At 36.8% G+C, this 25,083-nt stretch overlaps 1 protein-coding gene across 2 annotated transcripts in view; it reads right to left on the reverse strand.

The window, feature by feature from the left end:
• Positions 1 to 25,083, reverse strand: part of LOC130577672 (ubiquitin-conjugating enzyme E2 E2) — a 198,172-nt gene that overhangs the window by 167,096 nt on the left and 5,993 nt on the right. For both annotated transcript variants that reach the window (XM_057373205.1, XM_057373204.1), the window contains exon 3: positions 18,030 to 18,080. In XM_057373205.1, coding sequence (XP_057229188.1) covers positions 18,030 to 18,080 — 51 coding nt within the window. The remainder of the gene's footprint in view (positions 1 to 18,029; positions 18,081 to 25,083) is intronic.

The raw sequence follows: 25,083 nt of genomic DNA on the forward strand, positions 1-25,083 counted from the left end.
AATTAAATGGRGTACAGGTGCTGTACCTTGGCAACCAGCTGGACTCACACACCAAAACTCTGATCTCTCAGTAAAAGCAAGGCATGCAGTTGCCTTGGTCCTTTTCAGCACATGAAGTCCCTTTTAAGCAYGATTTTCATGAAATTTCTATCACCTTTTAACATCAGTGTTATTAAGTTCATGTTTTAAGACATATAAATAACTATATTATTGCTGAGCAGGAGTTCCAAAATACTAACATAACGTTGCATTCAGAAGAGTGGGTTACATTCCCAAAACATCCTGTCTAGACAATTATGCAAAACCATGGCCCACTGAGGTATTTCCCAGCATAACTCGGTGGCCCTTGCTCTGAGTAAACACAGCCCAAACACAGCTGTGAAAGTCACTCATTTAATGGCACCCCCAGCAATAAGAGGGGAAACCTGGAAGTAATCTCACAGACAAGTGGTTTATAACCCCTCACATATATGCCCAGCATGGAAAGGTGCCCAGATTTGAGCAGTTTCTGTTTGGGATTGAGTGAGGCAAAGACTGTACCTGTAATAGTAAATTAAACATGCCAGGACTGTCTGCCTGCACTAAGGCCAGCTGGCTCARAACAGCCTGTGGCCATACTCCTCACCCTTCAAAGTATACAAATGTTGGATGGGAATCTCTTTCAGCCTCTCTTCTCCCAAGGCATGCTCAGAATTTGTTCAGGTGAATACTTCTGGATAATGCTCAAAGCCTTGCTGGATAGTTCTAGGTAGTTAGCAATATTAATAACATCAGTCCAAAAATACATTCTGGAATTGATCATTTTATCCATATTAAACCTGAGTGACAGGTCCAGATGGCTCATCTTGTTTGTAACAAGAAGAGGAAGAACACAAACAAAGGGAGGTAACTGAAGTGTCTAGGACAAACCACAAAACACAAGGGATGGACATAGTTTTTGTTACCAAAAATATTAAATAGCTGGTTGGTAGTACTTAAGAAGAAAGAACAGAAGCAATCAGAGCAAGAAAGATGCTCTCAGCTTCAAGTACCCAAAATACTCTTTGTTTGTCTTAATGCTATTGCTATTTTAGGTAATTACCAGTACAAGGAGTACTTTCTCCAGATTCTGCTGCAGACAATCTACAGACTAAATAGAACTACAATTCAGTGGTTGATCTAGACATAAATTCTTGCCACTTAGAACCCARGAAGGCCCCATGAATACACTCAGTTTTCTCCCTAATTTCAACATTTATCCAGATTACTGGGTTAATATAGTCCCTTTTAGTTTCCGTGGTATAAAAAGGCCACAGCTATGTCATGCACTCTATTACTGGCATTTTTAATGATGAACAGGTTCACCAACCACAACATCTAAATAAAGTTTTCGCTTAAACATATGACTACTTACAACATGAATGTTTACACAAGAAAAAACTGGCAGCAAAGGTGCTCTTGTTAAATTTATCCCCTGGACTGGTTACTTCAAATTGGGTAGCAATTTAAAAGCTATTTTCAAAAGCTTTTTCAGCAATATTTATTTCTTACATGAGGAATCATGTGGCTGTTTAGGAGGGACAGTATCTCTTTTAAACAGTACTTGGATCAGCAGCAGTGGGACATCCCTCTACTACTGTTACCCTTATCTAAAATAATGTTAAAATTTCTCTGCCTGCTCTCAATAAACTGTAAWTAAATAATAAAATTTCAAATTTAATAACAGAATTACTGGAGCAAGCCAATCAAGYGAAAGTCAGAAGCATTAATTCTTARGACTTCAATTTAAGAGAACCAAAGCTTTGCACTGTGGAATGGACCAACTTGTCCACAAATGAAATTCAAATTGTTTATAAAGTAAATGGACTGCAAGAAACAACTGTTTTTTTTAAACATATATATTTGATCAAATTGAAGGAAGAAAAAACAAAGCCCACCAAAATGATGCAGAAATTGCACTACAGATGGATCAAAATACTTAGGCTAAACTTGCAGACCTTCAAAGAGTCTCTGAGATCTGAGGTTAGGTTTTGGGTTTTTTTAAAACAAAAAGTTCTGAAACAGAAGAATTACTGTTTAAAAACCCCCATGTTCATGAATTTTTAAACATTATTCTTGAACTCTGTAAACCTTTAAAGAAATTTCAACACGCAATTACACATATATGGTATTAACCCACATGCACTTTTTCGACAGACTTTCAGGTTATTTGTCAAGCAAAAAAATCATAACATAAATTGTTTTTAATGTAGTCTATATGCTGAATTAATGTCTCCCAAACTTTTGGCTACACATCTCTCAGTTAATTTCTTCTTTGGTGAAAGATGTTTCTATTTTGCATCTCAGGAAAGTCACTCCTGCCTCTTAAGAATCACTTTCTGAAATTTAGTACAGTRGCATGTGAAATGACTGCAGTGAGCCACTACAGGTACAGACTTTTTATTTAGTGTATCCAATGCCAGTTCTTTATCTAACCTACACAATGCTCAATGTGTCATCAGCAAGGCCTTTTTCTTGAGGATTAAATACCACTGCAAGGCAAATAAAGTTTAAGCATATTATTTACTCCTTTTTTTTTTGTCAATCTATTTAGTTACTGCATTTAGAAGAAAATGAAAGGACCAGAACCTTAACTGCTCTGATACAAAAGAGTATTTTGTGTAGTGTGTGTGTGGGGGTTATTTAAACCACTTACTACCATTCTGGGATGCCAGGGAGAGAGTGCTAGTGCAGACAGGGATCCCCCTTCCTGCAGACCAGGAGCCACACTGCTGCTAATAACAATTCTGCAGGATRGCTCTGAGGTTAAGTGTTGATTGACCTCTTCCTGTATTTAGGGTTGGACGTGTCCGAGTGTGTGAAACAGGTTATATTTTTAGGAGGGATTTCAGCTGCATCTATTYAGAAAGTGTTAAGGTGCTGGCTGACTCTTGGTTTTTATTCAAAAGGAAGGAAATGTGATAAATGCAAAGGAGCCCAGTAACTTTTAAGTGTGTAAAAAAAACAAAAACACAACAAACTAAATTGTTCAGTATAAAGAGGAGTTCTTCAAGACTGTATATACACTTCAGTAAATCAAGCAAGTGGAAGCACTTAACAGTATTAAACTTTGCTGTTATTAAAAGACAACAGTCAGCCAATTTCGTTTATTAGCAGTCTAAATATAAAACAGTGCAATCCAGGTGATAAAAATAGTTGCATGCTGCTCAAATGAAGTAGTTCTGTAAAATTTCAATCAAAGATTTAATTAGTGAATTTAAATGTCAGGCCAAAAATTAAGTCATTTCAAAAASGGCAGAAGCTGTGCACATCCCTTCCAGAGCTTCTCTAAGTTCAGCCTTTAGTTTCAATCAGTTATCTGCAAACACATGCCATATTCTGCTCTAACAAGAAACACTGCACCTGGTTCATTAAGGTATAACAAAAGCCAATTTGCAATGAACATGTTTACACATTACATAAAGGTAAACACACCGAATGTGAGCCAACCACCACACATTGTCTGTTTTCAAACTGCATCTCACCCGCATCGCTTCAGTGCAAAAAAAGTACAGAAACTGAAACTTAGGCTCTTTTAATGACCAGCTTAAAAAAAATGGTGGACTATTTATGCTTTACAACAAGAAAAACAAAGAACAACAAACCCCAAACCAACCAACAAATTACATTTTAATTATCACAGAATTCCAGAACTGCTGAGGTTACTAAGAGGCTCTGGAGATCATCTTGTCCCACTCCCTGGCTTGAGCAGGGCCAACTCTTTGAGTATCTCTGAGGATGAAGACTCCACAACCTCCCTGGACAACCAGTGCCAGTACTTGGTCAACCTCACAGTGAAAAAAAAGTGTTTTCTCAAGTTCAGGCAGAGCCTCCTATGTTTCAGTTTGTGCTTGCTGCCTCTTGCCCAGCCACTGGGCACATCTGGAAACAGCCTGGCTTCACCTTCTTTACACCATCTCAGTGTTTAAACTTGGGTGAGAGATCCCTGGATTTTCTCTTCTCTACATAATTTCGCTTTACAGAAGCTGCACAGCAGATACCACCAAAAATTGTGTTGTACAATATATGTTTATCTTGCTTTCAAAAATGTCTTTTGGGTTAAAATAAGTTTCCTGTCCAATGAAATCATTGAAACCAATAAAACTTGCAATAGTGAAGAAGTTAACTATGATTTACCAACACCTTCCCAACACACTATTTAGTTTTTTGGACTTTCTGTGTTTTTTTCTTCAGGAAGAATAAGAAATAAAGAAGCAAAATGGACATCAGGCTGAAGGCTGGCCTATATATAAATATTCAAGATGATTTCAACACATGATTTAAGACTACTTTTAGCTAAAACAGTCAAAAAGTTGAAATAACACTTAGAAACAAGCTTTACATTGATTCAGTTTAAAATCAATAGATTTAATTTAACCCTAAATAAGACAGAAACTAAAGAATTTAAAAAAAATCTATCTGGACACATTTTAATTAAAATCAGTTTAAAAAGAACGCAACCAATTCATCAGCTTTAGTAGCCTGCATATTTAGAAAAAGCTGATGATTCAAGTCACTGTATCAGGAGTATGAAAGAACACATAGCAAAAGCTGGAAGAGCATAAGGCTTGCAAGCCAAATGTTTCACTAAAGGATGAGTGAAATGGTGGGCAAAATGAATCTGTAAACTCAGTGGAAATTTTAGGACTGAATGGCATTTCTGCTTGAAAATCATACTAAYATGGTCTCTCCACATATAGAGAGCATATTTACCTTCTTCTATTTAATAGACAAACATTTCTTGTTTCCTTTTGGTATTATTTTTTGTTTTAAAACTTGCTTCCMACAAATTCAGCAAAATAAGATTGAAAAGGGACTATTATGCAATTGAGTCTTCTCTCCATTACTTATGACACTGCACTGCTACTTCCAATTCCACTTCATGTCAATCGATTCACAGCCAGAAAGAATGYCTATTTTGCAGCCTTTGTAATTGCTACAATATAAACGCTGAAGTTACTTATCTGTATCTTCGATAACCACCTGATAAACATTTTATTGTTTAAAAATAGTTGTCTTTCTGCCAGATATTTTTACCYTTTCCATATTTGCATTAAGCAAGCTCTAGTCAGTTCGGTAAATTGTACAACATGTAGCATTCACTACACTTCTACAACACATCCATTAATCCAAGGAAAAAACCCTTTTGATATGTTATTTTTTTTATAACTCAGCATAAATGGCTACTAAAACACTGACATTATCAGTGCCCCTTATGATAAGAAAAAGGAAAGCATATCCTGAAGTAAATTAATAACCCAGCTAGACGGCTTCTGGAGTTGGACAGTCTCACATCACTTTGTTACTTACTAATCATCTCCGCGTGTTTTCTCTTTRAAACATTCTTCTGTTGCTGAGCTATAACAAACAAACCATGTATGGCTGATTATGCCACTGCACTAGCAATTATGAGTTGGCCCTTTTCCATTTTGCTTGTTAAAATCTGCATTAGTCATGTGGAAAGCTACTAAGCCATACAGAATCTAAAAATGTTACAAGAATGTATGGAAGTGTTTAGGACTGAAAACAACCCATTTAAGCATTTATGTTTCTTAGCCACAGGACTATAATGCATATGAAATAACAGAATTAAMAAACAAGTGGCCTCTTGCCAGTTAAATACTAAACTGTCTTCCTACAAAGTAATACTATGCAAACACCTTACCCAGGAATTTATGAACTGTCATGGACAAAAATCATTCCCTTGACATAAACCACTAAGGCAAGTTTATTTTTCCTTCTTGAAGCCTTAAAAGCAACAATTCTATCATTTTACTGTGCTTTGTGCAAATTTTTGKCATATTTATAATGTAGTCTGTCTAATAGAATTACATGAGTTAATTTAGTCCAACATTGCTTCAAATTAACATCCTGAATATTTTTAAACCCCAAACAAACAGAACCCACTTCACTGAAATATTAGCAACAAACAAATCACTAAACATAAATCAGAAGTTTTTACGTGAATCAGGAACAAGTCAGTTTGACAGTGCAAGAAAGAAGAGCAGTGCAAGTATAAAGATACTTCCTGCTGTACCAAAATTAACTAAAAATTCTCAAGGCTAAGAGACCCCTGCAACCAATAATTTTCAAACAGCACAGGAGGTAAAAAGAAATCCTCTTGGGGGGTAGCAGGTGGAATGAAGTGCATGTATTCTATTAAATTGAAATCCTTTTAAATCTGCAGTAAAGTCTTAGTTTTGAAGATCTAGGATGAAAGGGGATGAAAATTGAACAATGTCAATCCCAGATTTTGGGACAGACATATTGCTTTCTGGGATATAGAATTACATCGTTGCATACAGCTGACCATCTCCTTTAAAAAGCAGTGCAGCTACCAGAATACAAAAAAATCCAACCTTCTAATTTACAGCAATATTTGCATGTTTCTCCACTGTTCCTCTGGGTGCCGAGCTGCTTACAATTCCCCAAGCCCAGAGGGAAACAATTAAAAGTTATCTTTGAAACCACCACGAGATACAGGGAGCATGGAATAACCCTTAGAACTTGCAAGTCCTGGCGCAGACTGCMAACCTCTCAGGTGCGCCAGTAAAGGCAGGTCACAGCCCACACGAAGTCATATGCAAGGTAACAGCACAACTGCTACGAGCAGAGAGAAAAGAATTAGGATGTGTTGACAAGAGGAACTCAAGATTGAAGCATTTCCCCTCAGCCCACACGTGGGGGGAGGAGGAACCCACTCCTTGTAAGTTCTGTAAATACTCAGCATGTTTKTACTACAGCGTCCATTAGTGATATTTATACCCAGCGATGACCTCATCCCTTAGCATAGTGAATAAATATGAGAGGGGGGAAAAAAAAAGAAGTAATTTGGTTGTGTATTTATCAGCATTTGAGCTCATTTAAATACTACTTGAATAAGAATTATCTTTCTCAGATGAGTACAGCATCAGGTTGGCAGACTGTGCTTCGCTTCTTCTCAAAGTGACAATTAACCTTGATATCAGTCTGCAAAGTGCTCTGTACTGGCAGCAGAATAAAATTATCATTATCACATAAATCATAAAGATTCTACTGAAACTGAGATAGCTGTCATCCCTCAGCTATTTGTGCTCAATGAGGAGCAAGCAGGTTGTTGTAGAACACCTTCAAAATGCGTCATCCTACAGCCACCACATCGTGGGCATTCGAGGCTGTATTTGTAGCTACCGTGGAAGATATACCCCACATGTATGCCAAAAGACTCACAGTAAATATACACATATTTAATATTAATTAAATATCACTTAGGGAGGGTTGTGATGCAGAAGGCCATTATACTTGACTCATGAATTTAAATCTRATTTACACCACAGTAATTCCAGGCACAAATGAGATTTTCGAGTTGATTATGTGATGCCTACCAGCTGGACAGTTTCCCATACTTGTGATCATACTTGTGATCACTTGGTCTTATTCTTCTAATACTACAGTTTACAAACAAACAAACAAAAGTAACAACAAAAAAAAAGCTCCAAATTAACTTGGTTAATGCTGGATCAAAATTCAAAATAGTGCTCTTGCGTGATGCTTAATCACTGCATTGATAGATTATTGAGGAATGTACTCAAGACAACTGGAATTGTAGTAGTTGTGCCCACAACAGCCCACTGAAATYCCACACTAAGTAAATACTTCTTCCCTTCTAGGCAGCCTGGACATGCAGTGAAAAAAGAAAATTGAGTCATCTTCTCTAAAAATTTCCCACCTTCAAACGTGCAATGACAAGTGACTGTGAAAATGTTTACAGCCATTTTTGATATGACACTTCATTTTTGTAATGTGCACACTGTGTGTCAAAGTGCTTTACTGTTCTTGCTGCTACCAACAGGACATTGCTGTGAATAAGACATGGCAGGGAAGCAAGCCCTCTTTTAGAAATAGTTTTACAGACTGACAGGTCTTATTTCATGTGAAACAGAACACAAATAAACAAACAGCCAATTATGTCGAAGGGCACCTCGGGTGCTGGGTTTTTACCCCCACCAGAGCCGACTGTTTCCTCTGAGCCAAACGACAGCACATCTCATACAAGAACCTCAGGAAAGGGAGGCAAAGAACCTGCTCTTTGTACCCGTGGCACGAAGTGACTCCAGCGATTGTTTTTGGCAATGTGGCAGGTTGTATGCAGGAGATWCAAGAAGCCACAGTGCCAAAAAGTGCACTACCACAAAGTATTTTRAATGAGCAAGCCCAAGTGTGTCCCATGACACCTGCTGCAGAATAATGAACATACTCCAAAATAATATGGAGCAAGGCTAACTTTTCTCCTTTAATCAAAAGCCAGACACTCCCAAAAAAGGTTTAGTCATGAATGCCTTGCTTTTCAAGCTATCCAGCAAAATCTGAAATAATGGGAAGGTCCATTTTCATACTAGAGACTCACCCAGAATTCTGTGGAACACTCAAGCCCAGTTAACTCCACACAACAATTTAACCTAGAACCTTTGATGAATGCCAACCATGGTTACTTCATGCTGCTGCAAAACCTGGTAAACTCTGTTTACCATAGCGATTCTGAAACCAGCATTCCTACGAATCCATGCTGGCTGCAAGCCCTAAATTTAGAAGGCTTTTTTAATCCCTGGTTTGAAGCCCCAAAATGCCACAGCTATGAGCTTAGCAATCAATTATTTATATCAACAAATCTGAAATTGCATATTAGGCACACATCTAACTTTTCAATCCTAGACTTATCTGAAAATTAATTGTGTTACATTCCACCCATCTTCTCTGGAAGTGTTATAACATGGCTAATTTTGTAGGCATGCTTTTAGGCATGTTTTTTTGTAGGCATRTTTTTTGTTCACAATACATATATTTATCCTGTTTAGGCTACCTAAGTTACAAATAATGAGACTGCACAGAATTTTAAAATTCTCTGGATCACAACTATGGTAAAATAAACATACAGTTGACACCATATAGTTATCCCAAGCATATTTTATTATATTTAAAAAAAATATTTATCTACTTAGCTCAGAAGTTCAAAATCCTAAATACTGCCTTCTTATGTGGGAACAGACTAATCATAAACTATTGTAATAAAACAAAGCCACTTAAAATTAAAACCACGTTTGAATTAAAATACCCTAAAGTGTAAAATCTACAGGTTGCCACAGGCTTTATACATTATCCACAGAATTATGATGTATGCAGAGGAAGCTGCACTGCTGTCATAGAAAGAATAGAATTTCCTTTGACAATTTTAAAGTTATAATACAAAGGATAAAAATCTCTATTAGATTTATGATGTGCATATTCAGTGGTGTTGACTGTCCATACCTACCAAACGAAAGTTAAATCAAACATCAGCTAATCTTGCAGAAATAAAAAGCTCTCTTCCCTCAAAAACCAATGTGTACTAAAAATGAGGCAATCATTTGGAAAGAATGAGATTATTCACTATTTCTCCACTGAATAACAACATTATTTTCTGATAAAGAAATTCCACTATAAACCCACTGCTGAATTTTGTACAAAAAGACTGCCAACAGCAAGATAATTCACAATAAATGCATTTAAAAGCTTTAAAATTCTTAGAGGCTATCAAAGCTCCAAATTCCATAAAAATTACAGTAAGATACAAATAATTAAAAACCCCAAAACAACAATAACTCCCAAACCAGAAAAAAACTTTATAAATTTGAAGTTTAAGTTGTCAGCTGTGTCGTTACTCCAAGAGTAATTGCTGTAACCGTGTACAGCTCATTCTTCAAATATAACTCAATCTACTAAATTGAACACAAACCCTTATATTTCAGTCTTAGCTACAGAATCACCATCTTGGCCTGCACAATATTTACAACATTAAAAGGCTACAAGTGTCATGAAAGCATATTATCACTCACCTATAGCCTTCTGTAGGCACAGTATGCATCTCAAGTTAATAAAGGCCACATAAATATGGCTTTTGTGCCAAGAAGACAGTAAATTAAGTATTTGACTACTCATTTCTCCCTAAAAAAAMCAGAATGTTAACATTAATCAGAGGAAACTTCAGATTCTGGCATAAATCTGACTATGGCATAAAAGGTAATATTTAAAATACATAATGCCTTACCACACAAACACGAGCTGCCATATGTGAGGCACTGCTGAGCATGGTTTCTATTAAGCCAATACACAGTAACTGGCTTCTTTCCAAGAAACATGGAAGTATTTAAAAACCCTGTTTAATCCAATTCCACAGCCTTGAAACAAAAATAAATTAAAGTGTTGCAAGAACTGTTAAAATGAAAAATTAAAGGCATGTAAATAAAAGAAAAAAATAAATTGTCAGAGAAAATGAAAACAAATATTATTTCAAGTAGATATCTTAATSGTAATTAGTAACATTTGGCATGTTTATGATATGATTCAAAGCTGAAGCCAATTAGATACCCCAAAAAGCTTGTAACAAAGCTGCAAATGTGTAACTACAGCATAAATAAGTTTTATTGCACACCAAGAAAGCAGCACCCAGATCAATTTCTTAGTTTGTTTCCAAAGTGCTGCAAAGCAGGKTCTGTTACTAGTTCATGACTTTTTAGTCCTGAACTGCAGCTTTTCTGCCAGATTTTGGAAAACAATTTCATTAAGTTCAGTCTATTAATTGGTAATCTGCACATATTCCATATATACCAAGAGCAAAAGAATMATTACAGAATTGCCTTAGACTGACATGATTATGCAAAAAAACCCCAAACAAAACCAGCAACAACAAAAAGCTAAAACAAACAAACAAACCATACCCCCAAAATTAAAGTGCACTGAAAGTTAATAGCTGTTAAAAAGCTGTACAGTTGTGGTACTGGAACTGAGAAAGACTGATTTTTTAAATGGATTTCAAAGGAGAGGGGAACTATTTTTTTCTCTGAAACCAGTAACTGATGCACATTAGCATGCAGGAAATAGCATTAATTTTTAGATGCTCTTTTAAAGTTTTCTTTAAAAGGATTTAAATATTACAGAGAGGAGCAGAATTCAAATCCTGCTCAAATGTGGGTTACTGAAAACAAGAGTTTAGGTGCTTAGGAGATCATACTATTTGTTTAAAAAAACAAATACTTTATTTATTTATAATGCTGTCAGTCCCAAACAACAGACAAAATATCTTCATTTCCCTCACTTATTCAATTATGAGTAAATTACCAAAGGGTAATGAGCTGCTAATAAAAGCATGTTTTTTTTAGGATTATCATGAAATAGCAGTGTCTGCTTGTTCAGTGCAATAGTACCTGCTACAGTCACACTTTCAAATAATTCTCCTCTAKCAAATTTCTGTAAAGAAATTGTTCTTTACAGAGTTTTCATACTAGACATTAGTTTAATTCTAGGAAAAAAATAGGAAAAAAAACCCCAAAGAAATAGCTAACTACATTTTAAATCTACACAGTTGAATACTTCTTTGAAATGTTATATTCCATCCTAGTAATRATGTAGAGTCTCAGTCAAGGTGGTTTTCCTTCCCTTGCTGGCAAGCAAGGATTGTTTATTTAACACACTTATTTAGGGTTTGTTTTTTTTTTTTTGTGCATGTTTGGGTGTTTTATGTGTATTGAGGCAATATATCAAAAACATGTATATAAAATATCAAGTTTTATAATTTAGATCAAATTCTGGCTCACACAAGAAAAACAAAAAACAGAACAAACAAAAAAATTCCCAGCCCAAACCAACACCTTTGTGTAGCTATTTAGGAGAAGGCAAAAGAAATGTCTATGAAAGGTGGTCTGAAAATTCTGGAGCTGAAAGCATTAGGGGTTGCTCTCATACACCGTAGGAGACTGACTTTAAAAGACCAGCTGCAACTCAATATGAAACTGCTGGAAGACAATTTCCCTGTTCAGAATTTCCCACACCACTAAAAGCATCAAAGTGTTTCACTTTACCCTTGTTACAGTTCTTCACACCACCTTCCYCAACACACAATTTAAACTGGAGCTTTAGTCACCTTTTAAGTACATTGCAAATATCAAGAAACCCTCCCATGTCCATCACAGGCYGCTTTTTGAGCGCTTTTCTGCCCTTTCCTGCTTCAAGGAATGTGTGATCATCATGACCCCTCCTTATGCCCCAATCTCATTTCCCTGCTTCTGCTGTGCCATAGGACGTGCTCTGGCATCTCCCTGACCTTCCAAACCTGCACTCACACAGCACTTGCTGGAGCACTCTTATTCCTCACTAACACTGGTTTCTCTTTTCTCCTCCTCCTCCTCGGGGAGAAGCTGTCATCATTCAAAAACTGGGAGAACTGGCAGAAATCATGTGCAGGTATTGTTATGCTGGGAGGTATTAATGGGTGTTGTCAGACTGTTCCTTACATCGTCATCAGTGAGTGAAGCTGCCAGACCTGGCAGGCAGCCAGAGGCAGGTTCCYTTTACTGCCTTTTCTTTTTTTATTTCCTCTCCCGCCTTCACCAAAGTTGCTAACGTTTCAAGCCACCAATGGCCACAATACATCCTGAAGCTTTTGAGTGTTGCATGCAATCAATCCCAAAATCACCCCACAACCACAAGCAGAAATTAAGTCAAGCACATATTCAAAACTCAGTTTATTCAATGCAAAAAAAGGTCAGTGCTCTCTAAAAATTTTTCATATCAAACATAGGTTTTCAAGGATATCAGATCACTAAAAATATCAGCTATATTTTAGAGGGCCTTCCAAGTACACTGCATCTTGGCACATGGAAGACCCATGAAAAGAAACATCTGTGTTATTTTTGAAAAACAAATGCTTTGTAAACGATATGACATTGAAAGGTCACTTTTATAGTGAAAATAAACAGATATTTTCAAATAAATGTCTTAATATAGTTACATACTTCAGAGCTTAAAGCACAAATTATGGTTCTGCACTATCTTAAAAGAAAATAATTAAAGGAATGAAAAGATTACAAATTAGTAAGTAACCTGACACATTCCATCCAAGGCACTTCAAGGTACCAAGGTAATAAATCTAAAAACCACCAGTTTAAAAAACAGGAAATCTAATTCAAGTGATAAAATACAGTATGGTTGCTGTTATAAAATATAATCCCAGTGYGATTGTTAACTTGCATATCTTCAGGACATGTTTCTTGCTGCTTTGGAAGCAGAAAGGAACTAAAAAGTAMAGCAGTTGGAGTGAGTACTCAAATAAATTTTTCAGCCATCCTTATCCTCAGTTGTTGAAACATCATGGATTTAAAACCAACAGGATCCTGYACCCAGTATCAGCCACTTCTATGCTTATCTTTTTGATTAAGTTTTGCTATTTGCTGTAAATTCTGAAGAGACCAGGCAAAGGTATACGCAATGTTCTGTGTCACATTTTTTTTTGTGAGAAGGTTATAGAGGACTAGCAGATCAAAATAAGCCTATACAGRCAGAAGGTAAATTCCATGAATAACACAATGGCAAGGGAGCCTGAATTCAGGCTGGAAATGTTTGCAAAGAAAAATGTTCAGAGAAAGCACTTCTTACTGCTTTTCATCCTGCTCACACATTAGCATCACATGCATCACAGCCATGTGCCTCTGGCAACAGACTGATGCCTCCTTAGTCAAACAATCAAAATCACTGAGCACAATTGCAGGGTGGATACTTGCTGTACCTGCTGCTCCAGGTCCCTTCACTTCTTTCCCTCTGCATTTTAGAGCAAGGCCGACCATCTTCTCCCTCACAGTCCTTCCCTGATATTGTGCTCATATTTGTTTTCTCCTCCTGACACTCGTGCCATCTCYTTAAACCAGCACTAGGTAGGAGTTTAAACAGGTGGCCCTGAGAACAGTAACTGAAATTGCTGAAATTCACACAGTTCCTTGGAGTTTCAGCAAAAACTGAGTCTATGCACTATTAAACAGAAATATTGGACTCCATACAGTCATTAATAGCTCAGGATATATCCATGAGGCACACTGACCTCTCTCCCTAAGCTAAATTAAAAAATTTGCCATTCCACCTTGTTAATATCATCCCAAAAAGAACTGTTTTATCAGTGTGATTGCTTTTCACAAGAAAAACACTTTTTACAAGCAAAATACTAGAATCACATAGATTGGTTGCTTATGAATTTTCCAGACAGTATAAAAAGCATGGAATTAATGTAATGATTCCAAACAAATGGAAGAGACAAGACTACACACAGGGTTTAAAACTGATTGTTTTGGAATGAGAGTAAATTTGCCGACTAAGCTGCACAATCCTTTACAGCATATTTCTGAGCCTCAAACATTACCCATATTGCTATAAGCTAAAATAAATGAAATGCAAAAAACATAACAAATTGCAGTAAATACATAGAAAAGAGAAGAATGGTGAAAAGTACACTAGAGAACACCAAAAGAAACTTGAAGGGGAAGACAGGCAATATCATTGACTTAATAAGAAAATTTTGAGCAGTTGCTCCAAGTGGCGTCCACAGAGAGCTGCTATTCACTTCATGCTGGCTCTCCTTGTTTCCAGCTGCTAAGTTCACATTGAAAGAAGCTAAAAATACTTCAAATACTTTCCAAAAATCATTTTCCCTTGTAAGTATTTGGTATAAGTTGCCGCAGAGATGTTGTTCTCTTGGCAGTGAGTAGAGAAATGGTATACATCAAGTTGTATTCTATGAAATCTTTTGTCTTATACACAATGCAGCCCAAAATATGGGAAAGTTTGAAAAGGCATTATTTTAGCTACAAGAATTTCCAACTCTTCCCCTCTTTCAGCAAGGCAATATAGGAAAATGACACTTAAATATGAGGATTTTATCACCTGTGAGAAAAGCTATATTCTGCACTACTCAGAAGTATAATATGTGTGCCATTTCTAGCAATCAAGATTTGATATTTCAATGAGAGGGAAAAAAAAGATAAGAGTGGTAAATGTCTACAATTTAGGTATAATGTCTCCTGACAAATTGAAATTTCACAATGCTGCAGATTTGAAACATAAACGTACCTGCTTCGAATTCAGGACTGTCCTTGACAGTAAATTCAGCTCAATACARAAGTAAAACAGGGGGAGGGAAGGGACAAACACATACTGAAAACCATCCAGTTCTTTCTGTTAAATGTGAAGTATRACAGGCTTTTTTATGACATGCCTTCCTCCAAAAATAGCAATGATTACACTGCTCAACTCCCACAACCCTCATCCTCAGCCTGACTTTTTTTACACTTAGAACATTATCCATTCTCAAGGAAGAAGCCAAAGTTTGTGGAGCCTGGCAGACTGTCCATTGCCCAGTACTCAAACTATAGAATATGAGCACCGAGGGAGGCAGACAACTCTTATTTCGCACATTATTACATCTTCTTTCAAAGCCAGAAGTGACAGATTTTTTTTGGAACTCTGAAACTCACAGCTTTCCACAGTTTTGGAAAGATGCWGCAAGTCCCAGCAGTGATAATCTGCCAATTCCAGGACACATTTGGGAGCAAGACTTATTTTGTCTTCCAGATACACATGAAGATTATACAATCTATTCTCTTCATGGGAGTGAGATGAGGGAAATGTTCACGTCTCAGCTGCTGCAGCAGTGGAAGCTGCAGCAGTGGAAGCTGCAGCTGCCTTGGAGCTCATAGGGACTGTGTAGCCTACCATGAGATTGAGGGGTGCTACTGTGCTACAGAGATGATTCCATTTGGGTTTTTATTTCCTGAGTGGGAGAAGTCTAAAGMTTTGGCCTGCTGAAGTTAATGGAAAGCTTTGCAAATTATGCAATATTCCACCTGAGTCCCAAATCAGCTCAGTAGYCTTCCTATCAGAACTTCCTAAGTAGCTGCTTAAGACAGTATTATTCAAGAGTACAGCTTTCTTCAAGTCTTTTATGACAYTGAGTTTTGAGAATTATCACATTCCTATTCCCCAGTCATGATTTATTTCATATAATGAAAGAACACACACAGTGAAGGCAGGATGGAATCACAACCATTTCAAGTGGACTACATCTGGAATGAACTTTTCTTTATGAAATATGATTGGGTTTTTTAATAGAAAAATCGAACATGTCTTTTAACAATGACCTAAATTTCACTAAAAACAACAAAAGATGTATCAATGCTTTAGGGTAAGATATACTGTACAATAGCTCAGTTTTCTTCATTATTCTGAAGAACCATGCCTGGTTGATGTATTTATTTTGTAATGTTTAACTATAATAGAAAATAGATGGAAGTCCAAATGAAAACACTGTTTAGACTATGTCAACAAAGCATAAAACTAAATGAAGTGATTCTGTATTGACTATAAAAGCATATTTGCTAATAGTAAAGTTACTAATGGTTATCTATCAAGATCACAACATGAAGTAATTCTGCATCTTAAGAACTGTGCTAAAGCAGCAGACACATGAAGTTAGATGTAATTTTGTGATTTTGCAAAACAGCATCATGGAGTGCACTTTATTGCTATTTTATCATTAGTGTAAATAATTCAGCAAACYCAGCTCACTTGTTTTTTTTCAAATTGCAAGTCACCAAAGGGCTTTTCACTAAGACAGCCTATGCTTACTTTACACTTGCTAACAAAAAAAAAAATCAAATGTAATAGTATCTTGTATACTGAAACAACTGCTTTGTTATAAAGAGAAGGCTTCAGACAACCAGAAAAAATGACACTGCTGTAAAAACTGTAAGCCTTTTCCTCTCAGTTCAAAGACTTAAGCATTCTTCTACAACAGACTGAAGTTTCATATTCATCTCAGCAGATCAATCCACTAATAGGCATCAGTCATCAACACCGAAGTAAAATCTGCCACATGAAACAGCTTTGATGTGATTGAAGACTCGCACACAGTCGTAAGCATGACAGAACAGCTTAGCTATTAAAATGTTTTATCTAGCAAAAAACTGTTCGTCCTAATTGACTGAAATACTCTTTGAATACCATTATTGCRAGGCTACTTCACTGAGCAGCGCTTKGGTACACAGCCACTTGACTTWTATCTTTGAGATCCAGCACAACCACATCAAACCTTGTTAGAATATTTCCTTACACATACTTTTGTCGAGAGGCCAGAACAATAAAGTTGACTGTCATTTTTACTACCAGTTGCTTAGTTAATTCGATACTGAARCATACTGGGATTCATTATAAAAGCTGCATGCAATCAGCTATTTCTATCAATCTTTYTCTTTAGTGCATTACCAGAATGAAACCTGCTAACCACATCAGTTGAAATGGGCTGGAAGGACTGGGTGGAAACTATTCTTCTGCACCGAGCTCAGCCTCTCACCACAAGAGGTGCAGTGGCAGGAACTCCTTTAAACAGCAATGCTGGCCCATCTCCAACACTGACCATATGTCAAGCTGACAGATAAGAASCCTGAGACAGCCATCTGAAAACAACTGTATACAGCCCCAGCCACCAGACAGCGAGGGTTTCAAGGTCTACCTCATCATTCATTTCAAAGCCAATTTTAAACAAACCAGAAGTAAACACAACCGACAAAAAAAAAAACTCAACAAAAGTACCAAAAAACCAAAACAAACAAAAAAACCCACACAAACCCGCAACAAAACAAAAAACCTAAACCAAAACAAGCACATAGTCATTATCAGAAAGTCTATATGATGATATACTCTAATTCAGTAAGTGTCCACTGAATATTGCAATTGATTGCCACAAACACAGTCAGAAAACTACTAACAGGTTGTGCCTATAACATTGTCCTTTCTCCATTATACTCATAGTGTGTTAACAATTTGCAAGAAAAAGGAATCAAATACACCAAGCAACTTCCACCAAGATTACATTTTACAGAATCAAACAAAATACTATTGATTTAATATCKCAGACGAAGGGTGATTTGATATTTGTCCTGTATCTTTCAATGCATCATAGAATTCATCCATTCATGCCATTACTTTGGTTACCAGAAAGTATGTCATATCAATTCCTGACATGTAGGCAATATACTATCTATCAGTTCTTATTGCAAAATTACTAAATAATCAGCATAAAGGAATAGCTAAAATTTATTCCAGTCCCCTATGCAATTTCCACAGCTCCATACATTTCATTTCCATATTCCAAATTAATAAAATMCAGGTGAACTTACCTGCAGTTYGGAGGAGGGTCTAATGTAATTTCTGCAAGTTCTTTCTGAATTCTTAAGAGAAAAAGAAAGATATAATCAGGACTTTTTTTCAATATGTCCCTTTCCACTTCGTGAACATTTCTACAGCAATTAATAGTTACAAAATATAATTCTTAGAATTTCTGAATGCTGTAACTTTTCACAAAACTGCACAAGAACATGCAGAAGTAAAAATCAAATCTTTTCTGAAAAATGAACCTCCAATATAGGACAAATGCCATGAGCAGTCACCTAGAAAATCACACTTTTTCGATAGGTCAGGATTCTCAGTTCCTTTKCTCACTTACACAATTACTAAATGTTTCCTATACCTTCATTCTCTGTTTCCCCTCTGACTATATGTCTCATAGTTCTTGTCTTCCAGAATATTTAGCTTCTTAATGTGTATTCTGCTGGCAGGGTAAAACCCCCCAATCTCAAAGGATAATTGCCCAGAATAAGCCCATATTGGGCTTCACAACCATAYTGGGGGGCTGATACCAGGTTCCCCCAAAGGGAAGTGCTCCAGCTCCCTGCTTAGCCTGGGGATCTGTAGCTGGACTTGCTCCGATACCTGCCTTCTTTTTACTGAGGGGACACAATTGGGTAAATGTTATGCCAGATGCAGTCTAATGAGAGCTGAGTAAAGGGGATAAATCTCTTTCATCTGTCTATGGACTATGCTCCTGTTAATAGCTCCCAGAAGGCAGCCAGCCATTGTCACTGCCTCACACTGAGCTTGCTGTCTGCCAAGGCTCCCAYGTCCTTCTGAGCAGAGAAGGTCCCCAGTAAACATCTGTGCAAGGGGGTAAGCCCTCCTGATGTACACAGTGTTCATTTGTCCTTGGTGACCTCCATGAGTTCCCTGTCACCCTGTCCTGCAGCCTGGCGAGCTCCCTCTGAGCCTTGCCCCTGCACGTACAAACTGCTTGTCATCTGAAAACTCCACACTGCGCTCTGCCATATCCTCCAGGTCACCAATAAAGGCATTACAGGCATCCTGCCAGAGTTCCTCCTCCAGGGACAGCAACTTGCTTGTTAAGGATTTCTGGATATTCCTCGGCTGATGCTTCCCAGACAAGTCCTTGAATACCTGATCTCTGCCACAGCTGGCAACAGGGGCTCTTTTCCCYTTCACCAGCATCTGCAGGAGAGCCAGTATCTTGGCCTCTGAAGAGACTGAAGAAATTTAAGTACACAGAATAGGATACAGAGTTCCCAAAGGAACTTGTAGGAGTTTACAATTCCCAAAGACTTGCCAGAGTATGATGCCATAAGCAGGACTGTGAAGGCCACCTTCCCTATAAACTATGTCCAAGACTTTTTTTTTTTTCCCCCAGGCTACTTCAGCACAAAAATATGAACATTTAGAAGGAGGAAGGAAAAGAAAAACAAATTCAGTATATTCTCAGTATTTGCTTCTTGCCCTCTCCTTCACAAGATTTCATGCACAGAGCGGATTGCTACTCCTCTTATTCCCTACACTAAAAAAAGAACACAATAATATCACTCAAATTCCTGATGTAGGTGCTCAAGCTGCAAGCCAAAGGTTCAGGCCTGACCTACCCATTTTGCATATAAATACACGTAAAGAAACTGACTTATCAAAATAAGCATTCGGGTATATTGGCATATATAATGTAAAAACGAGCAATTTAAATYTTTATATAATGTTACAATCCAAACACAATCCTGCATGTTAAGGAGTCTCACAGCCACTATCAAAATTCCCCTTATGCCACTATGAATTGATTTTACGGCTATAATGAATAAATGAACCAACAGCAGTAGAACTGGCCTGAACCAGAAACTCAAGCCTTTATCATTCACCTTCTGAAATAATTAGGACATACGTGGGCAAGATTTGTAGTCAGAGGTAATAATCATTTATTAAGACCTGATGATATCACTGAAAAGATRAAAATACTCTTCCAGATGCTTGGATTTTCTTCTATCTTCTATGCATATAAATACAGGCAAAGCAAATGGCTTATCAAAATAARCATTCAGGTATATCAACATATATATAAAAATGCTCCTGCATGTACCAACTAGTCCCATCCAGCTTGGTGTCATGTGAAAAACTAGAACTGCAATCTGCCATGTCCTCTAGGTCACCAATAAAGACATTACAGGCATCCTGCCAGAGTTTTAACTCCAGGGAGAGCAACTTTGTTGTCAAGGATTTCTGGATATTCCCAGGCTGATACATTCAAGTCAAGCCCTTGAATACCTGATCTCTGCCACAGCTGGGTGTATGCACCCTACAAACACACAGAGTTTCTTCTGTGGAGGGAGAGCAACGTGATCTTTACTTACAAGCAGCTCAATGAGTAGAAAAAGCATCTCCAACACATAGAATTCCTCCAATAAACATCATACCTTTCTTATAAAAATACAGGTATAGTCTGCTTAATCAAGCACAAAATCATTGTTATAACACTGAAACTCACTACTTTTTTTTTAACTGGTGAATGTTAATCACAACAAACATGTTGTTTTAAAAAAGTTACTCCTTTTAAACAATCCTAACAATTCACAACTTTAAGAAGAGAGATCTTGTAACTGTGGGAATGCTTAAAAKATTTCTTCTGTATATTACAAGCTTCTGCCRTGATTTTGAAATTTACACTACCACAAATTCAAACTATGGAAAACCTAGGTTGCATGGAAGCTTCAATTTTGTGGTTTATGAGTTGTTGTCATTTTTCAGCCTTTTGTGAAGTTAGAGAGTGATGGCATTGCACTTTATTATAGAGTCAGAGATCATTCTTTTGCTTTACATGTATTAGTAAAAGCAGCTAATATTTCATGGCATTTCAGTGAGTATGAGGCACGGCAAGAAGGGATTGACAACTTCAACAACTTCAGTCCTAGATCAAAAATTTTACATTCTTCCTCCTAAATCCTAACCCACGTTCCTTACATTCTGAAAATAAAAGGGTTTCTCATTTTCTCCATCTGTTCTASTTCAACCCAAAACTTCTAATGCCAAGAGCACTAAAAAGGCCCTTTATTAAGATACTCAGTGATCGAGCAGACATGGACAAACCACCTTTCTGCTTCAAGACATAAAAATTTATCAGATGGCACTGCCTAACAATGTTTAAAAGACATGACTGCTCTTGCAAAYATCTAAGATAGAGAGATATTCATTCATGATTATTTTTATACAAACAAGGTAAACTTATAATGCAGTACTGTCTATCAATTGCTCCTCAGCAAGCTGTCCATGGTTTTTTTTCCTACTCTGCGGTGTCCCAAACTAAAATTAATTTATACACCTTACATTTCTTTTGTTGCAACCTTAATTTACCTCGCATTCATGCTGAGAGCTCATTCATAAACAGTTTCTGTAGAACAGCTGACACGCAATTGCTTGTTCACATGTCACAGCATTCAACGTTACAATTAAATCATCGGACAGAATCCCAGAGAGCCTTGCACTGATAGAGACCTCCAGTGTGCAAGCTGGCCTTTGTCTGCACATGCTCTGGCACTCGCTGCACATCTCCATCGAGCTGCCCTCASAATCTGCCACAGGAGAGGACGAGCCTCATTTCCTCTGCTGACCACAGAGGATTCACCGCGAGAATATGCGGCCTCTGGCAACAAAACATTTTTCTCAGGGTCCTTTCTGGCATCTGTTTCTTTGGATTTTCTGCCTCAGTAACAGCTATGTTTAGCTATGTCAAAGAGGAAAAACCCTCTAAATTAAAACCATTATATATATATATATATATATATATATATATATATCCAGTTTATATTTCAACTAATGACATTATGGTTTACTACACACTGGGCAATGGGGTGATGGCAGGGGGTGAGGCCCTTGCTAGCAATCAATGCCCTGGGCTGCACATACAGGCATTTAATTTGCAGTGTCAGATCTGATACTCTTTGTTTGGTCTTTGAGAAATCATCTGACTCTTCTCTCTCAAATATATAYATACATACACATAAATAAATATTTTTCCCCTCCATTTTACTAACAAAAAAGAACAAACACAGTTGCCTCCCAGTAATAGCGCAAAGGTTAATCTACTCGTAAATTCAGAAACATTAAAGTACACTGTGGATTTCAAATGTTATTAATTCTCACAGACACATATTTGCTACTGTACCAAGCCTTTCCTCCRTGCAACAGTTAAAAGTTCTCTAAAGCTAACAGAGAAGTGAAGATGTTAGAGGATTTCCCAACATTATTTATAGGAAAAGAAATAAAATAAAGGACTATATGACATCTTAAGCTATTTTTACCACATCCACTTTTCTAAACTACATGCCTTTCTATCCATAAAAGCTAGAAGAATCAATACCCTATAGTGAAGAACATACTACTTAGAAAATACTTAAAAACGCAATCACTGGTATATATTTCAATACCAAATAAATTGTGACTGAGCAGGAAATTGATCTGAAGGTGGCTAAATTTATACTGGGGGAGAAGAAATATTCTCACCTACTGTTAAATGATGGATAAAGACAAGGATACTTCTTTTAAAAAAAGAAAAAACACTCCATATTTTTCCGCCATATTCAACACACTAAATATAATTTCAAGATTCCTTAAAAGTAGTGCTGTGATAAACCAGCTGGAAAAAAAAAAAAAAAAAAGAAAAAAGAAAAAAAAAAAAAAAAAAAAAAAAAAAAAAAAAAAAAAAAAAGGGTGGAGGGGGGGGTAGGGAAAACCGCTCAGGTTTACTTTGCTTAATCTCGATCCAATTTAAATTATCACTTATTTGCTCCTCAAGGCTGCAACTTTTTTGAATAATAAAAAGATTACAACTAAAGTTGTACAGTTCACGATTCATTGCAGGCACAGATATTTATTAAAAAATGTCAGGACTGGACACRAAGGTTGACAGATGTTCAACCAGCAACTTCAGGAGCCAAGCAAAACAATGTATTTATTTGTCGAGCTACTATGTCAGCCAAGAATGGTTACACTTCTCTCAATCCAAAGGTCATGCTAAGATTYGCTACTTAAGAGGTAACAAGATGCCTGCTGTTTTCAAGGACAGCAATTCAATTCCGTGTCTGAACTGTAATTGTGATATGCAGTGAGTTTCTCAATCTTGACATGTTGGGTAAGAAAGGTTGCTATTTAAGGTGATGCCCTCTGGGTGAGGAAAATTGAAGGACCGGTACACTGCACGACATATGCTGTAAGCTATTACACCTGTACAGCAGCCAGTCCTAGAGCATTAACTGAGAAGGACAGCGTGTGATGGCATTCTGCCTTCTTGATGCCATCCACACCAATGCTAACCGAAGAAACTCCGTATCTGAATACCAAAAATCTTACTCAAATAAAAATTTAAGTGGTTTCATATAACCTCTGTAATCAGATCACTTCGGAAAGCAGATAAGCTGCATGAATAGTATATTCACATATAAGACACAGGAGTAGTTTACTGTTACACAAGCAAAAGTCAGCAAACTGCTAAATCTTGATTTATAGAAAACCTCATGCCACTGAAAGTTCTTTAAATCTAACTGATGACATGAACATACAAATGAAAATCAAAACAGGAGCCTTCCAAATAGAGATGCAGAAAACCTTCATTCTATACCAACGTACACAGTAGCTATCACAATGCAATTAACATTGACTACAATTGACTACAATTCCATAGGTATGAAAAAACTTTCCAAGTGAGAAAATCTGATTTCCAAACTCAGGTTAGAATCTAGTCTGTAGCCTGTGACTTTAGCTCCAGCGAACCTCCTGATGTTCGATGCTTTTAACAGGAATTAAGGAATCTTGGCCAAAGCCACAACTGCATTACACTCTGTTGTTTGAGCATTTGACAGATTTTAGCAGYTAACTCCTTTCACTATAATAAAGGTACCAAAGTTAAGGCTTATTAATCCTGCACTATTTCTCATTTCTAATGAGCTAAAATAACAATATTACTATGAAGATATTTTTTACAGCTTCTGTAATACTTACTACACATTGAGGAGTCTAAGACATTTTTCCTTCCTTCATGCTACTCCTTTTTAGCCTCTACTTTAATTTCTGATTTACTTTTCTTGAGACARTACTGATTTTAATTAAAAAGCAAAGAAACAAAACCCGTAATATGAAAACGTGGCCAGATTAGAGGAGGTACATTCCCAATTCTAACACAATGACAAACTCCTGAATACTTAAAAACAAAAAATCTCACGATATTAATAAAAAACCCTGTTACTATAAAAACTGTTTCAGTAATCCTTCCAGAGTGTGCTATGACAACCAGCACTCCTAAAATACATATTTTCAAAAATACTGTACACATACCTACAGAACGGTTGTAAATCATGTCAGTTTTTAAAACATATAATCAAATGTATATTTCTAAAATGTACAATCAATATTACTACACATGTGAAACTGGCTTTAGAGTCTAACTGGCAAATGTACCGATGTCAGCAACTGATGGCATAATTAGTTTCAGCAGAACCATAAGCAGATATGATTAAACTTTAAAAGGTTTAAGTAATTTTATCGCTGTAAAATGCTTGTTGATAAAAGCTCTAAGCTTTGAAGATACAAAGCTAAGATTAATAGACCAATTTCTGACATACCATTATTAATTTTTTAATAGGATAGTGTCCACAGGCTCTTGTCAGAATTGTAGGATCATTACACCAGGCATTGTACAAAGTTCAGAATACACAGATTGTTTCTAAAGATGCTGGAAACTCTTTTTACAACCTTAAAAGTCATGACTAATCCAATATTCCTAATATTAAAAAAAATAATAATAGCAGGAAACAGACGAAAAGAGRAGAACACCAGAAACCATACTGGCTGTGAGGATTAACTACATGAATAACACCACGATTTGTAGCGAAAGCTAGGTTGGGCTTTTTTCCTTTTTTGTCATCAAAGGAAACACAGGGAAGTTTTACTGGCCATTCTGGCCAGTTTTACTGGCCATTTTCTGACCATTCTAGCAATATGATCAGTTAATCTCCTAATAGTGTCAGAGGAAGAACGGGTGTCCAGAAAGTATTTCTCCAGGGAATGAAAAATAAAAAA

The sequence above is a fragment of the Malurus melanocephalus genome, unplaced genomic scaffold, assembly GCF_030028575.1.
Source record: "Malurus melanocephalus ecotype Western Australia unplaced genomic scaffold, MMel_1.1 scaffold_189, whole genome shotgun sequence".
In the NCBI taxonomy this organism is placed as follows: Eukaryota; Metazoa; Chordata; class Aves; order Passeriformes; family Maluridae; genus Malurus; species Malurus melanocephalus.